Raw genomic sequence first — 16,421 nt, 5'->3', positions numbered from 1 at the left:
CAATTGCTGGACCCATTTGGCCCACCTCTCCGCCAGGTCATCCTGTAGATGCTCGTCCCACGCGGTGCTCCGCCTCCAAATCTCTTGAAGTATTTGCTTCGCCTGGACTGTCACCGGCGACACGAGGCCCAGGGGGTCGAATAGGGACATGACCACCTGGAGGGCCTGCCTCTTGGTGGGCTTCCGGAGTAGGATGTCGTCGGGAAGTCGGCTCAGGTCCAAGTTGTACTTCAACGCGTCAGATGATGTCTTCCATATCATTCCTAGCACCTTTTCGTTCTTGGGGCCCAGGGAGCGCTCCTCGAGCGCCTGTTCCTCTTCCAGCTCCTGCAGCACCCGTGGCGAGTTGGAGATCCACTTGCGCAGATGGAAGTGCGCACGGCGATGGATGTCGCGTACTTGGGCGGCGATCTCGATGGCCGACTCTTCGCTCTCGAAGCTCTGGATGTAGTCGTCCATATAGTGGTTGTCTCTTACAGCTGCCGCGGCCTTGGGATATTGCGCAGCGAACTCTTCTGCGTTTCTGTTTTTCACGTAAATAGCAGTAGCCGGTGAGGATGTGGCCCCGAAGATTAACGAGGTCATTCTATATTCTTGGGGTGGAGCTGTCCTGTCGCACCCCCGCCAGAGGTACCGCAGAGCGTCTCGGTCCTCTGGGATGATCTTGACCTGAAGAAACATTTCTGCAATGTCTGCAGACACCGCTACTCGGTGCTGACGCATCTTCATCAGCACACCGGGTAGGGATTGCAGGAGGTCGGGCCCGGTGAGAAGTGCGTCGTTGAGCGCCATGCCCTTCGTTTTCGCCGCCGCGTCGTGCACCATCCTGATCTTTCCCGGCTTCTGAGGATTGAAGACCGGGAAGCAGGGCAGGTACCATCTCTTGTCACTGTCGCTATTGACGGGCGCGAGTTCTGCGTATCCTTTCTTCACCAGGGCCTCCATCTGCTCGATGACCTTGCCTTTGACCTCTGGGTCCTTTTCTATTTTCTTCTCGGTGGCCTCCAGCCTCCTGAGGGCGTAGTCTCTGTTCTCAGGCATCTTGATATCTTCGTTTTTCCATAATAACCCGGTTTGGAAGCGTCCGTCCATTAACCGCGTGGTTTTCTCTTTCAGTATTTTCAGTGCTCGGGCTTCGGGGTCGTTGTGAGGCAGCTTAGGGGCAATCGTCAAGGCCTCCAACGAGAAGAAGTGCTTGAGGTCCATGTTGAGGCGTTCCTCGCTCTCAATCTCTTGTGTAAAATGCACTCTGTGCCCGACGGTGCGACTACACGCGCCGTGTAGCACCCAGCCGAGCGGTGTAAGCGAAGCGATAGGTTGGTGTCGTTTACCGATTCGCTGCTCCTGTGCGACGAGCAAGTGCCAGTTGTCCTGGCCGATCAATATTTGCGGCCGCGCACTATGTAGCACTACACTTTCTTGAATATCACTTAGATGTTCACATCTCACTATGTCTTCGAGTTTGACACTTTGCGGCGACAGCTTGAGATTCTGGATGGTGCGTGCTCGTATGCGGTGCTGCTTGCCCTGCCCGGACCGGTTCAGCGTGATGTTGAGCCTCCGGGACGCGGAGGTGTCCACACGCGCACTCCCGATGGCCTCGATGTGTAGAGGTTCCCGCGGTCCGCGCAGGCCGGCTTGCTGCGCGAGATCTTCGTCAATAAGTGTCACCGTAGACCCGTCGTCGAGTAGTGCGTGCGTATCTATTCTCTTGCGCGGGCCGCGTATCTGCACAGGCACTATTTTCAGGAAGGCTTGCGTGCCCTTCCCTGTCCACGTCGAACCTACCACTTCACTCGGCTCCTCACTCCTCTTGGAGTAGTGGAGCGTTCTATGATGCACATTTTCACACCCTTCTATGTTGCACTTGATCACTTTGCAGTTATGTCCACGCGCGCGGAATCGTAAACACCGAAAACACAATCGCTTTTCTTTCGCTAAGTCCCAGCGCTGCGATGTGTTCGAGTCTCTCCACTTTGCACATCCCGCGACACTGTGTCCCGTAGCACTGCACAAAACGCACTTTCTGTTTATATCACTATTTTCACGATCACTATTTTGCCGCTCACTGTTCTGTCTTTCACTATTTCGCCGCTCACTGTTCTGGCGTTCACTATATTGCCGTTCACTTTCACTATTATAACGTTCACTATTCACTGCCTCGGACTGTTGGGCGTTGAACGTTTTGTGGTTTCTGCGATTCGCCGCCGGCTCCGAAACCCCTTCCGGCTGCGCGTACGGACCGCAGATCTCCGCTTCGTGGTTCAGGAAGCGCGCCAACTTTTCTATGTCGGCCTCGTCGGTGGGCTGTCCTGCGGCGAAGTCGTACCACCGGTACTTCATGGCAGGCGGCAGCTTCTCCATTGTTAACTTCGCTATCTCGGGGTTGAGTAGGTACCGCTGCTTCCCGATGGTCTTCAGTGTGGCGACTATGTTCGTGACCCTGCTCGCAAATATGCACAAGTCACGTGGGCTGTCGGCGAGGCGCGGCAAGCTTCTAATTTTCTCCATTTCTGCGACAGCTATGGCGTCCGGCCTCCCGAATCTTGCCTCCAAAATCTTCATCACGTCGCGTGGGTTAGAGTTGTATATCAACAAACTCTCGACGGCTTCTCTTGCTCTCGACTTGAGGCTTCTGCGCAGGCGGGTGAGGTTCTCCAAATCCGTGAACCCGCTCTGTGTCTCGAAGTACGCGGCCTTGAATGAAAGCCACTCGTGATGCGACCCCCCGAAGTATGGCAGCTCTGCGAACATCTTGCTGTTGTTGTTGTGCTGTCCGGAGCGGGCGGCTTGCGCTATGGCGCTGGCCAGCTCCGACAGGTCCACTTGGTGGTGGAGCGGCGCGGGCGCGCCGGCTCCCGCCGGTGCCTGAGGGACTTCTATGGCTTGAGGCCTTCTATCTTCTATGTCCCCCAGCGGTGGCGGTGGCTCCGGCGCTCTGTGCGGCTCGCTGGCGATGGCCAGGGGCGGCTCGGTGGCGATGGGCATGGGCGGCACACTGGTATCCAACCAGTTGTTCACCCGTGCGTTGTGGTCCGCTTCCTCCATCACCGTGTCCACGTCCTCTTCTGAGTCGCTGTCTGCTTCCAGGGCGGCCACCTTGGCGGCCGCAAGCTTCACTTGCAGTCGCAGTAGCTCCTCCCTGGCTTCCAGTAACTTGCGGGTGCGCTTCGATTTCTTCGTCGTTGCCGTCGATCTCGGCGGCGCTGCTGTTGATCTCGCTGGCGCCGCGGGGCGCTCGAGCCGCGTCGGCCCCTGTTCCGCAGGGGGCGGCGACTCGGGCGACGATACTGGCCGGGTCCGTAGCTCAGCCTGGCGACGCTGCTCCTGCAGCGTTGGCTCTCCGGCTCCCGTTGCCGGCTGCGGCGGCCGCTGTTCTGTCCTCAGCGGCGGCTGCGCCGGCCCCAATGTTGACAGCGGCCGCTGGGCAGCTCTTCTTTGCTGCTCAGCCAGCGGCGGCTGCACGGATGTGTGTGGCAGGGGCGCCTGCGTGCGCTCGCCCTGCCCCGGAGCGGCGCGCTGCACTGGCACGGTGCGCTGCGACGCCGTCGTCTCCGTCTGACTAGTCCCTTGTTCGTCCGCAACGGCAGTCGACATGGTGTACTCCGATGTACTTTCCGTGGCTCCGACTCTTGAGCCTCCGCTGCGCGATCTTGTCACTGGCATTTTCTGTCTTCAATTCTTCCAAAGTTTCTTCAACAACCCGACGTAATCCGGCTTCGTCAAGGACCAAAATGTGGGGTACGCCCCACGGGTTACTGGAGTTGCGCCTGGGAGTTGTTGAAGGCTCGAAGAAGAAGCGCCCGATGCAGAGATGTCGCCGTCTCTCTCTCGCCGGTGTTCACGTAGCGGGGTAGCGGGGAGGGGGTGTAGTGAAAATAACAACCCCTTATTTCTTGAGTGGGCTTGTACTGGCTGCTGTTGGCTTCTAGGGACTTCTTGTTTCTTAGTTGTTACTTCGTAGCTATCTTCAAGTGGACTGTGTTTTTGGCTCGGACCACCGCTATATTTGGGCCCACCATGCCACTCTCCACTAGTGACGCCTACGCCTCAATCTAACGCCGTATCGCGTGCCTCCGTGCGACAAGGACGGAGCGAGTGCGAGCGAGACGCAATACGGTGTGAGCGAGGGCCGCTAGTGGGAGCGAGACAACAAATGTTTGCTTTTTCTCTCGAAAAGGCAATACCGTAAAGCGATTACGGCTCTATTTCCGATATGTCTGTCTCTGTCCTCCGTCGGAGGGTGAGTACCTATTTTCCTATCTTTTCTAACTACCTATTTTTCCTACCTATATGTCCCTTTCTAAATGAAGCCAACACCAACAACAAGTTAATTTATTTTCATATCCAAATACAATACAATTTACATGTTCAAATATCAAATAACGATTAATTATACACAATTAACAAATACAAAAAATAGACACAAACAATAAACACGATATAAAGACACAAATAAAAGACAATAGAACACAGTACAAACAAAATGACTTGACACAATCTTACTTGAATGTGAAGCTCAAGAAGTTGATAGCGACATACAACAGAACACTATACAATTCAAAAAATGACAGATAAAGATAACAATTGCCTACTTTTCTGGCCTAGCTTATCTTTATTGCACAAACAACATACATCTCTGTGTCTATTTCTAACGCTATTTCTTTATACATTGCAGGGTCTATTATAAGCTACGAAACGAATACAAAATACATTTATTTATATTTACATCTATTACGAACGTTCTGTACAAAGTTTTTCAAGTACTAACAGATTCTAAATAATAAGTTAGTTCCTCCCTTACTTCTGTTTGTTTTTAATTTGTATTTTATGCAGTTCCAATCCGCATTTTGATTGTGTTTCTGCAATATATTTAGACGGCTATGAATATGTTTACTAGTCATAACTTAATAAGAGTTTGAGATTACTATTAACTAGCTGTTGCCCACGACTCCGCCTGCGTAGACTACTATTTCTGTAACCTACAGGATCTGTGCATTTTTCCAGGATAAAAAGAAGCCTATATGTTATTCGAGACTATATAATCTATCTGTTTTAGCAATTTATTTGTTTATAAGAATTGAACTGTGATTTTTAGTAAGTAAGTTTAATAATTGTACTTAAATTAGTGATATAAAGTAAATACACATATGCCTAGTCACAAACATTCGCCTTTATAATAATAGTGTAAATTATGGTTATTTTGTTTTAAATGTAGAAGGTTGATAACCTCCGAATAGAAACGTTTATACTTAAGCAATTTCTTTGTTTTAAAGAATTGAACTGTGATTTTTAATAAGTAAGTTTGTTGAAACTAATTGTACTTAAATTAGTGATATAAAGTAATTTGTTTTGAATTTTTGCAGAATAATTGCTTTTTTAAAGAGAACTACAGGTTTTGTTTTTGTGATAGTAACAAATTGGACTGAAAATTGAAATACAGGTATTTTTCAATCAAATATTCTTTTTATTTTCATTAAGATGCCAGGAACAGTATCTGAAAAATTAAAATACAACATTTTCATGAACTCAAATGACATTACATAAAAGTAAATCGTTGGAATTTATCAAAATGTATTTTAGTACCATTCAAAAATGTTGATTTATAAAATTTTGTAGTATCAACTGCGACCTACGCCTCAACAATGAAGGTCGGTTGTCGTGAACACTGTTCTCCGTCGAAAGTTGCGGAGTTACAGGGACCTGCTCCATATGTTGTTCTGAAAAATATTATGAATTTGTCAACATTTTGTCATAAAGATTTGTATTCCTTATGTACAGTCAAATTGATAACATTTACCTAACAATGTGTCATTCATATCAATGGCTATATTATGTAATACAGCCAATGCTATGATCACAGCTTTTCCATTTTGGAGGCTTACTGGTAAGCCATGGAGTAGGCATTGGAACCGCTGCTTCCACACCCCAAAACACCTTTCAACAGTGTTCCTAGTTGAGATGTGAGCATTATTGTATGCTTCTTCTTCTGGACGACTAGGCCTTAAAATAGGTGTAAATAGATATGGCAGAAGAGGGTAGCCCGAATCGCCAATAAGGCGTCCTCTAAACTGCCTATCCTCAAATCGTTGTTTTATATTGCTCTCCATAAAAATTCGACTGTCATGTGTACTGCCTCGCCATCTAGCCACTATATCCATTATTTTGAGGTCAGCATCACAGACAACCTAAAATAAAAAAAACAGTATCCTGTAGGTAATCCATCCAATAATATAGTGTTGAATGTTGCTAAAATTTAGATCATACAAAGTAAAAATTATAGACATTATTAAAACAAATCTTTCTCTGTTGTAAACTGTATAAAATCAAAATATATTTTACCTGAACATTCAGGGAATAATAGCCTTTTCTATTAATATAGTACTGGGCCATGTCACCTCCGGTTTTTTTAATTTTAATGTGGGTGCAATCTATGGCTCCTATCACCCCAGGAAAATTTTTAATTGCTCTAAATTTGGCACTAATTCTTTCCTGCTCTCCTATAGTGATAGGCATTTTGATGAAGGAATTTGCCTTATTCGCGATTGCATGCGCGACTCTGGCGCATATCCGGCTCACTGTCGGCTGACTTAGGCCATGGAGGTCACCAGCATCATCTTGTACCTGAAAATGTATGAAAATAATTATAGCAGCCACGACAAAGGGATAAAATAAAACACTTTTTTGTGCTTACCTCACGACGTCCCCAACATCTTATGGCCACTAAAACTTGCAGTTCAGGACACGTGCCACCACCTCTAGCGCTCTGAACCAGATCATCTTCCACCAAATCTATGATGGTGCGCACTGTGTCCTTATTGAACCTATATTTTATTTTAAAATTTAGGTCCCGCAAATCGAATGGGTTGCTTCGTTGGCGGTAGAGCTTTCTACGTCGCGCTGGGTCGGCATTATTGGCTAAATGCACAATTGCATTTATAGCATTCATTTTCACAAGCAAGGATCACAGCAAGGATATTTTGAATAAATAAACCAACGAAGTGACATTCATATGAAATGACATTTATAAAAGTTAGGTTAAAATAGGTTTATTAGAGCTTTAAACAAGGCCCGAGCTCTCGATAACTTATCACACAGTTATAAGAGGATTTTAGCGCTAAATGACGATTATGAATAACAATTTTTATCAAACGTTTTATAAACCTCTAATAAGCATTTGATAAAATGTGAAAAATGATTATGAATAAGACCGTAAGACTATAGCATGTGTGAAAATCACGATTGAAGTACAAATCGAAAAACTTTTGCTTTTGAGTATACATTTTTATTACAACTTTTAATATATTCGGCCCACCAATGTTGGATAAATAGCAGGCATATGAAGTGTTTACACAATATTTGAAAGGTTTACAGAATAATATTATATGTACACATTGCGACGTAAAAGCGCCACTAAAGAGTTATCTGTATTTTAAAAGATTTCTGTTTTAATAAACTTAATGAAGGAAGTTTACTTTTAGCTAATACATATAAATCATTTTCACTAAATACCAAATCTAAATCTTTACGCTTTTTTCCTCTACATGCGTTCATTCACAAAGTAAATCAATTCTCTTCAATAAATAGAACCATATTAGCAAAACAGTCGTAACTCAAAGTAGGTATTTATTTATTAATTGTCCGACAAAAAGTTAGATTTTTACAGATAAATATACCTACTCGTGCTGCCAAGAGCTCTTGGTACCGCTAAACTTATTCAAAAAGGTTTTTTTAAATATTGTTAATCATAATAACTTATAGGGATGTAATTAGACACGGCTATCAAATAAACTACCAAAAGCAATCTTCAAAATGATAAAACAAAAAAAAACAACTGTGTAAAAAAAAGAACAAAAAAATTAATGCAAAAACATTAAAGAACTAAACGCAATGCTTCTGAGTAGAATTGTTTAATTAGATCACCGCAATTTCACCTACCTACGTCTATTCTCTTTAGTTCGTCGTGGGCAGCTTATAATTAGCTTTTATGTATCATTTTATGACATCCGACGCATATGAAACAGCTGTTTTAACTGGCAACGTCATATTGCTATACCTTCGCCTAGCAGTTTGTATGTATGAGCACAGAAACCAAAGTAACGTTTCTGCTACACCATTGATTTACTGAGTGATTAATTTACTACGAAAACCATTCATGTCTCATTTACGACATTAATACTTACTTCCGTTTTCTCGGTAGTAACTGGATTTTACTTTATAGGAAATTCTCGCTATCGACTGTGAATACAAAACTTTTTTGTATTCTTCCTTATGCTTGTGTGTATGATTTAAAAGAACTAAAGTTAACTCCCAATTTGTATGTAAGCTTTCTGTTAAAAATCAACATCATCAAAGTTTCCAAAGATCTGGAAAACCTACATTTTACCAGCGCTTGGATTCAAACATTTGGTTAGAATTGGCACAACAAACTCAGTCGGCGCTGTGCGGGTTAGGTATAACAATTTGATGCAAAGTGAACAAAAGGGCCCCACAAATTTATATTTAACGATGTTTTATAGTCATCTGAATATGGTAGCAGTTGCCTCGCTATGTATAAAGATTTACCGCCGTATTACTTAATGAGATGTAAATGCAAAATGCCGCGTTATTCAAAGGGTTGGTTCGGTGGATCAATAACCACATTTTTTGTCATTTCTTTTGTAATTTTGCCTTCTTTTTGCCAAATATAAACTGTCTGAAATTTCAAATAGTATAAATAAGTACGTTAAATATAATTTAATCATGTTAAATTTTTAATAATGGGGTGAAGAGGTGAAATTAAACTTCATTATTTTTCACATTGTTAAAAAACCAACAAAATTCGTGACATGTAGCTCTAAATTGATAGGTCAATGAAATCAGGACTGAATAATCCAATTACTACTGAAAAATAAATTCCGAAAATCCTAGCTTAAACCAATTTAAATTGTATTTCATATAGTCAAAATATTCGTACTATCCAATATTCGGATTGACTTTTTTTTTACAAGTTTTAAAGGAACGCTTCAATTTTAAATACAAGTAACATGAAACTCAAAAAAGCTAAAATTGAACTTACATTTATTCTGAACACGAAGGTATATTACTCAATGCGTTTCAATAATTTTGTAGATAGTAAAACCGCATATAACTCTTCATACACTGATTTATTTTACGAGGCATTTTACAGTTCGTCTGCCTGCTATTTGTAAACGTCTGTTTCACTTACGACCAATTTGGGTTCCTGTCAGCCATTCTTGCGTCGCATAAACGCATTCTGTTGACTTAAAATAACTCAGTTATTGATTGATGGTTGATTTTCCAATTGCACATTATAAACAAAGAAATGTTTTCTTCGTATGTGTATTAGCGCTCCTGCACACGACGCCGCCGCGGCGCAGAGTAAAGCCCGCTGCCGCGCCGCCGCCGCGCCGCTGCCGCGCCGCCGCCGCGCCGCCGCCGCGCCGCCGCCGCGCCGCCACCGCGCCGTCAAAGCATAATTTCGCCGGCGGCGCGGCGGCGGCGCGGCAGCGGGCTTAACGCGGCGCGTATAAACAGTGCATAGGCGCGGTGGCACGCGGCGGCGGCGTCGTGTGCAGGAGCGCTTAAGGTGCTGTTCCGAACGAAGCTGCCAACTACAACTCCCGACAGCATGAAGGCTGCATGAGGTCGGCCATAGCTGCACTACTGGTTATGTGAGACTTCCAAACGCCGCGACAGTAGCTCTTGAAGCACTAGCTGCAGTGTCGGTCTTTGGGAGGCCCCAAATGCCTCCACGTTTTCCTGATGAAATCCAAAACAAGACTTTCAAAATGTACTTAGTAGTTCTCAGTACTCTCATGTGTATACATATAGCGGGGAGGCCGAGGTGGAAAAAACCCTAGAATGGTCTGGTGCCCCCACCGCAAAATGGGCTACCGATTTGAAAGATGATAGGATAGTACTAACCATGATCCCCCCTGTTACATGGCCATGGCCATGGATACGCCGTGTTTTTTTAAAGCTAGGGGGGCCCAGTTAGCTTTGTCCGCCCCGGGCCTCTGACGGGCTTAGTCCGCCATTGACTAGCTGGACTTCATGCAGCCTGCACGTATTGGTAGCTCGGTTCAGGAAAGCACCTTTAAAATGCTGCAATTATTTTTGTCGTGTGACTCTACTTAGTGCTAACGCCCACAGAAGCAGCTTCAGATTGTGGAGTTTCGGACGTAGGGGGTGCGTCTACATCGAAGGGAGTGGTGGAGGAAGGAGCAGTCGGTGGCAGCGAGCCCTCCAGGCCCACTCATCTGGAGTTGTTGCCGCCACCGCCTAGGAAGGAGGGCAAGCGATCTCCCATGGTATGTATTAATATCTTGTATAAGACCAAAACTGTAAATTTTACGGCCATGTAAATTGTAGTCTGCCGCAATAGAAACCGTTTTTCTAACAAATAAGACCGAATAACATCGGTATTTTTAAGAGACACTGAGACAGCATAATCTTTGTATAGTAGTAGTAGGTAATTATTATATTTTTTTTGAAAATTACAAAATTATATTGATGCATGATATAATTAACATGAAATTATCACTTCACGGGATTTATTGTAACAATATCTATTTTAACGGTAAATAAAATATTTACCCTCCCGACGTTTAATCTGGGGGCACGGCAGTGCCCCCACCAAGTCGAGCAAAAAAGCGGCACGGCCGTACCATCCTTTTCTCGAAGCAATTCAGGCCATTTTCGAACCCCTGTATCATCGTTGTGGATAAAGCTAGAAGACTGAATTTTCAGTATCCATGCAGGCATTGTAAAGACACGGTATATTTCAAATTTCATTCAATTTGAACCAGTAGTTTAAGAATTATAACGGGTCAAAGTTTCTTAATTTTGTCACTCACTGACTGACTGACTGACTCACCGATCATCAAAATTCTAAGGCACTTCTAGCAGACCTAGAAGCTTCAAATTTGGAATATAAGTAGTGTTTGGTGTATGATGAAACAAGGAAAAACTAAAATATTTGGGGGCACGGTGGTGCAACCGCTAAGTCTAGCAAATTTTTTCAATTTCGGTCCAGTTTTATAAATATTTAACTACTTACCTAAATAAGTTTGTAATATCATATAAAATTAAATATAAAGGCACACGGTAGTGTCCCCGCCAAGTCGAGTAACATTTTTCAATTTCGGTCCAGTTTTCAGCTCAAGAAGTAGAACCGGAAAAGAGAAAACGGAAGGCTACCTACAAAAATAAGAAAATTTCATAAGTCAGAGAGAGGACTTTAAGAAAATTCGTTGCTGGTTAGATATACACTCGCGAGCAAAAGTATGGAATCACTTACATGAAGTTGTTTCCACGCGATCTTGTGTACTAACGAATTTGTTAGTAACAAAAAAAGTAGCACCATTTTAAAGATTAAACTTTTAACTTTAAATTGATACCAAATTCATTTAAATCACACCAGTATTTAAAAAGATATCCCGGCTGATGAGAAGAAGTAAGAAAAAAGACATGTACCAACTGTTTGATACGTCGCGAGTTGCGGCCTATTTACCCCCTATAAAAACACGTGTATTCGGATTTTTGCGTTCACCCGTTGATCCATACACATCTCGGCTTCTTTTGACACTGTACCTGGGATTCTACACCTACAGAAGCAGCACAAATCGTTGCACTGTTGCAAGAAGGGCTCAGCCACCGGGCTGTCGCACGTCAGCTCCACATAAGCCAGTCCTGGGTTTCGAAAGTTTTAAGACGCTTTTGGGAGACTGGTGGCTTTATCCCAAGACCAAGTTCTCAACAGCGCCGGTGCACATCGCAGAGGGATGACCGTTTTTTCATGTCAACCTCTCTATGAAATCGTCATTTGACTGGTATCGACGTCCAGCAAGAGCTCAGAAATGTTCGTAGGATAGCTGTTAGCGAGTGGACAGTTCGTCTAAGATATGAGCAATAAAATTTGACTCCAAAAAGGCCTGTCACAGGCTGGAAACTGACGGCAGGTCACCGACAAGCACGCTTTCAATTAGGTCGCACTCGGAAGGCGAGTAATGGAGGCGAGTTTTGTTCTCCGATGAATGTAGACTGTTTTCGCAGTGCAGCAGTCGAAGAGGTCGGGTCTATAGACGGCCTGGGGAGCGATTTGTGCAGTGCTGGTTCGCTAAAACATTGGCTTATGGGGGTGGCTTGCTCGACTTCCCATCGAGATGTGTAGGAGCAAATCGAAAGCTTGCTTATCGGTGACCTGCCGTCAGTTTCAAGCCTGTGGCAGGCCTTTTTGGAGTCAAATTCTTTTGTTTATATCTTAGACAAACTGTCCACTTGCTAACAGCTATCCTACGAACATTTCTGAGCTCTTGCTGGACGTCGATACCAGTCAAATGACGATTTCGTAGAGAAGTTGACATGAAAAAATGGTTTTCCCTCTGCGATGTGCACCGGCAATGTTCAGAACTTGGTCTCGGGATAAAGCCACCGGTATCCCGAAAGCGTCTTCAAACTTTCGAAACCCAGGACTGGCTTATGTGGAGCTGACGTGCGACAGCCCGCTGGCTGAGCCCTTCTTGCAATAGTGCAACGATTTGTGCTGCTTCTGAAGGTGTAGAATCCCAGGTAAAGTGTCAAAAGAAGCGGAGATGTGTATGGATCAACGTGTGAAAGCAAAAATCCGAAAACACTTGCTTTTATGGGGGGTAAATAGGCCGCAACTCGCGACGTATCAAACAGTTGATACATGTCCTTTTCCTTACTTCATCACATCAGCCGGGATATCTTTTTAAATACTGGTGTGATTTAAATGAATTTGGTATCAATTTAAAGTTAAAAGTTTAATCTTTAAAATGGTGCTACTTTTTTTGTTACTAACAAATTGGTTAGTACACAAAATCGCGTGGAAACAACTTTCATGTAAGTGATTCCATACTTTTGCTCGCAAGTGTACATACAATAAGTAGAAGGTACCGAAAAGGAAAAAAGTAGAACTGTTTACAAAATACAAAAAGAAATGAGATCCCATCAAAAACAATACTTGTCAAAAAAACCAAGTCTCGCAACTCAGTTGTTCTACGGTAAAAAGTTGTGAGATCCATGTAATACCAAGTCCAGGCCAGGAAATCTTTAACGTTTACACTAAATAATTTAATTTACACGTGTTTTCATGCGATGGCCAAGTCAATATACAGTGTGAGTCACGTTAAAGTGTACATATGAAAATAGATGAAACTAGACCTATTTTTATCGACAAAAAAGAGGTCAAAAATTTTTTGAGATTTTTTTTTACTTTTATAGAATTTTTTTTCTTCCAATTACTTATTGTAAAGAAAACGTAATAACTTTTAAACTAAGCGGTATATCCTGATAAAATAAAAACAGTAATAATCCTAAATAACAGGCGATACTAAAAAAATACATAAAATACACAAAAAATGCCAACAAATAATAAAAAAGGATACTTTTTGAAAAAAATCTGCTTTTAAATTCGTGTTTTTTTCGGTATTTGATAAATTTCTCCAAAAAATGCCCCTATAACCGGTGGTTTTTATTACTTTGTATTATTCTCTATCGTATTACCTTCGTAAAACCAAAAATCGCATGTCTCTATCCCTATCACAACGTTTGCAATGATCGTTTGAACTAAGCCTCTCCGGGCGCGCTATTCAACGCTTCGTTAACAACGAAACTGAAAATGGCTCTAGATTTGTAATTTTGATAAAGACTAGTTAGATTTCAAATATAAACAAAAGATTTCGAAGTAAAATAAGCATTTTAGTTAAAATTAAAATTGTCTCTACCTGTAGCGGAGAATAATGTTGTGGCAGGCCTTTGTTCAAACTATCATAGCAAATGTTGTGATAGAGATAGAGACATGCGATTTTTGGTTTTACAAAGATAATACGATAGAGAATAATACAAAGTAATAAAAACCACCTGTTATAGGGGCATTTTTTGGAGAAATTGATCAAATAACCAAAAAAACACGAATTTAAAAGCAGATTTTTTTCAAAAAGTATAATTTTTTATTATTTGTTGGCATTTTTTGTGTATTTTATGTATTTTTTTAGTATCGCCTGTTATTAAGCATTATTACTGTTTTTATTTTATCAGGATATACCGCTTAGTTTAAAAGTTATTACGTTTTCTTTACAACAAGTAATTGGAAGATAAAAAATTCTATAAAAAATTAAAAAAAAATCTCAAAAATTTTTTGACCTCTTTTTTGTCGATAAAAATAGGTCTAGTTTCATCTATTTTCATATGTACACTTTAACGTGACTCGCACTGTATTTATGTAAAACGTTAAAGATTTCCTGGCCTGGACTTGGTATTACATGGATCTCACAACTTTTTACCGTAGAACAACTGAGTTGCGAGACTTGGTTTTTTTGACAAGTATTGTTTTTGATGGGATTAACATGTTTTATGATATGATTAAAATTGTATCATTACAAAATATTTTTGTAGTGACAATGCGATCGCGCTTTATGAAACGATCAAGTGCTTTATCGGGAAAAATAATATTATTTACTCGTATTTTCATCAAGAAAAATGAAAGAATCGCGTCAGAACTGTCACGTGTCTCCTGCAGCTCGGATGTGGCTGAGGTTTTGAGAATAAATCCTTTACAAAACTCGTACTAGCTTTCGTCTAATGGAATATTTCGTTGTCAGATGACTTGTAACATTAAGACTGGGTTGCACCACCTTACTTTTCTTTAACTAAAGTCAAAAATCTGTCAAACTGCATACAAAAAACACTTGACTTATGGTCCTATGTCCCCTAGATGGGGCAAAGGGCGTCCACAACAGTCCTCCATCGCGTTCGGTCTTGAGCTATGTGTTTGATCTCGCTCCAAGTCTTGCCGATCTTCTTCGCCTCGTCTGCCACAGTGCGCCGCCAAGTTTGCTTGCAATACAAAAAACACTGGTTATCGTTAAAATTACTGTTAATGTTAATTGGTGCAACTCAGCCAAGTTATAATATATCTCGTTTTCATAATGCAGATAGTTGTCAGTCTTCTTAGTATGACTTAGCTATAACCATCAAGATCACACAACCCTGATGTTAGATATCATCAGGCATCTGGCATGGCTTAATTGCACTATTTTATGTAATACACACACATCTATAATTATTGTATTCATTACAATAAGAAGCAGCTTTAAGCTGGGTTAATTGCACGATCTTACCTTAACTTTGACAAACGTCAAAAATCTGTCAAGCTTGATACAAAAAACATCGGTTATCGTTATAGTTACGGTCAAATTTAGGTGGTGCAACTCAGCCTTACTTTCTATAATTCAATTACATAATTTATAAAATTAGTAGAGATTGTATCTTTAACCATTGGTATTATTTTTACTACTCCAGTTGGGGATTAAAATAGTTAAATAAAATCTTTTCCTGACGCACTCTGTAACAGTACAACTCTCTGACCGCTGAACCAGCAATACTAATACTGCAAGGCTATGCAAGCTGCGTTGTGTTGTCCATTCCACTGTTGGCTTAATCCTGAATACCTTTGAGTGTTACATTACGAGTACAAGCCAATACAGGTGAACACACAACCTAAGCCACTCAGACATGATGGAATAGTAGGTACATTTCAGCCAAGCATGGGAGCGAGCATTCAAGGTTAGGTGTAACGTCGTTCGTTTTGCTACTAATATTAGTTAGAATCACACACCAGTAATCAGTAATAATTTGCGTCCACCTTTAGATTTTCTACCAACAAAATGATAAAATCTTTAGGTCATGTAAGTCCTATTATAACTTCTAACGACCTCACCCCAAATTAAACAGAGCTTGTACTTTCTGTGTCAATTAGAAACTAATTAATGTAATACTCGTACATAAATATTACGTACCCGTATTGTAATCTAAGTGAATCGTGATTCCCCAGTAGACATAATGACCTGATGAAATGGTGGTGGTAGCTATTAACATCCATTTCACACTAACATTTGACCCTCGCGGATTTCGCAATCACAGATGGCGTTGTAGATTTGGACGCGAATCGCCAGACCACAGACCGTCAATACATCAATACAATGTAAGACGTGACTCAGATACAAATGATTTACACTTTACACGAAAGCTTGTCCTTGTTGCTGGATCAGAAACCACAACCAATGGCTTTTTAACCCGTATTAGTGCGATGCGATGCGACTAAAGTACAAAGAGTTTAATCGTTAAGGCTAGGTTGCACCATCTTACTTTAACTATAAATAAACGTCACAAATCTGTCAAACACCAAAAAAACACCGGTTATCAATAAAGTTACGGTTAAAGTTTGACGGTGCAACTAAGCCTAAGTGTGCACAAGTGATAAGTAATTCCACAAAAATGGAAAGACAACTTTTTATTACTATAAAGGTTTTACGAATAGGTACTCATTAAGTACTGGAACAACCAATTGTTCATACTTGACGATTAGACCTTGTTGACCTAGTAGATCTCTACGG

General features: G+C 42.1%; 2 protein-coding genes across 4 annotated transcripts in view; one reads left to right on the top strand and one right to left on the bottom strand.

Moving 5' to 3' along the window:
* The window catches only part of LOC135086501 (capon-like protein), a 184,062-nt gene that overhangs the window by 144,640 nt on the left and 23,001 nt on the right, over nucleotides 1-16,421 (top strand). For both annotated transcript variants that reach the window (XM_063981223.1, XM_063981222.1), the window contains one exon: nucleotides 10,156-10,313. In XM_063981223.1, the coding sequence (XP_063837293.1) occupies nucleotides 10,156-10,313 (158 nt within the window). The remainder of the gene's footprint in view (nucleotides 1-10,155; nucleotides 10,314-16,421) is intronic.
* Nucleotides 5,461-7,214, bottom strand: LOC135086512 (putative nuclease HARBI1). Of its 2 annotated transcripts, XM_063981239.1 has the most exons (5): nucleotides 6,695-7,214; nucleotides 6,343-6,624; nucleotides 5,801-6,188; nucleotides 5,587-5,720; nucleotides 5,461-5,497 (listed from the first exon to the last, which is right to left on the bottom strand). In XM_063981239.1, the coding sequence occupies exons 1-4, from the start codon at nucleotides 6,947-6,949 to the stop codon at nucleotides 5,590-5,592; spliced, it is 1,056 nt and encodes a 351-aa protein (XP_063837309.1). In that variant the 5' UTR covers nucleotides 6,950-7,214; the 3' UTR covers nucleotides 5,461-5,497; nucleotides 5,587-5,589. The 2 variants fall into 2 exon arrangements, with proteins under 2 accessions (XP_063837309.1, XP_063837308.1); XM_063981238.1 differs by having other exon boundaries at nucleotides 5,490-5,720.

The sequence above is a fragment of the Ostrinia nubilalis genome, chromosome Z (assembly GCF_963855985.1).
Source record: "Ostrinia nubilalis chromosome Z, ilOstNubi1.1, whole genome shotgun sequence".
Classification (NCBI taxonomy): domain Eukaryota; kingdom Metazoa; phylum Arthropoda; class Insecta; order Lepidoptera; family Crambidae; genus Ostrinia; species Ostrinia nubilalis.
Note: the sequence above shows the minus strand (reverse complement) of the source record. Positions and strands in the feature narration are given on the sequence as shown.

What these genes read in the sequence shown, in the direction of transcription:
- LOC135086512 (XM_063981239.1), bottom strand. Translation starts at nt 6,949, where the DNA reads ATGAATGCTATAAATGCAATTGTGCATTTAGCCAATAATGCCGACCCA. An exon ending in GATGTTGGGGACGTCGTGAG is followed by an intron (nt 6,625 to 6,694) that starts GTAAGCACAAAA and finishes ATACATTTTCAG; the next exon opens with GTACAAGATGATGCTGGTGA. An exon ending in ATTATTCCCTGAATGTTCAG is followed by an intron (nt 6,189 to 6,342) that starts GTAAAATATATT and finishes TTTTTATTTTAG; the next exon opens with GTTGTCTGTGATGCTGACCT.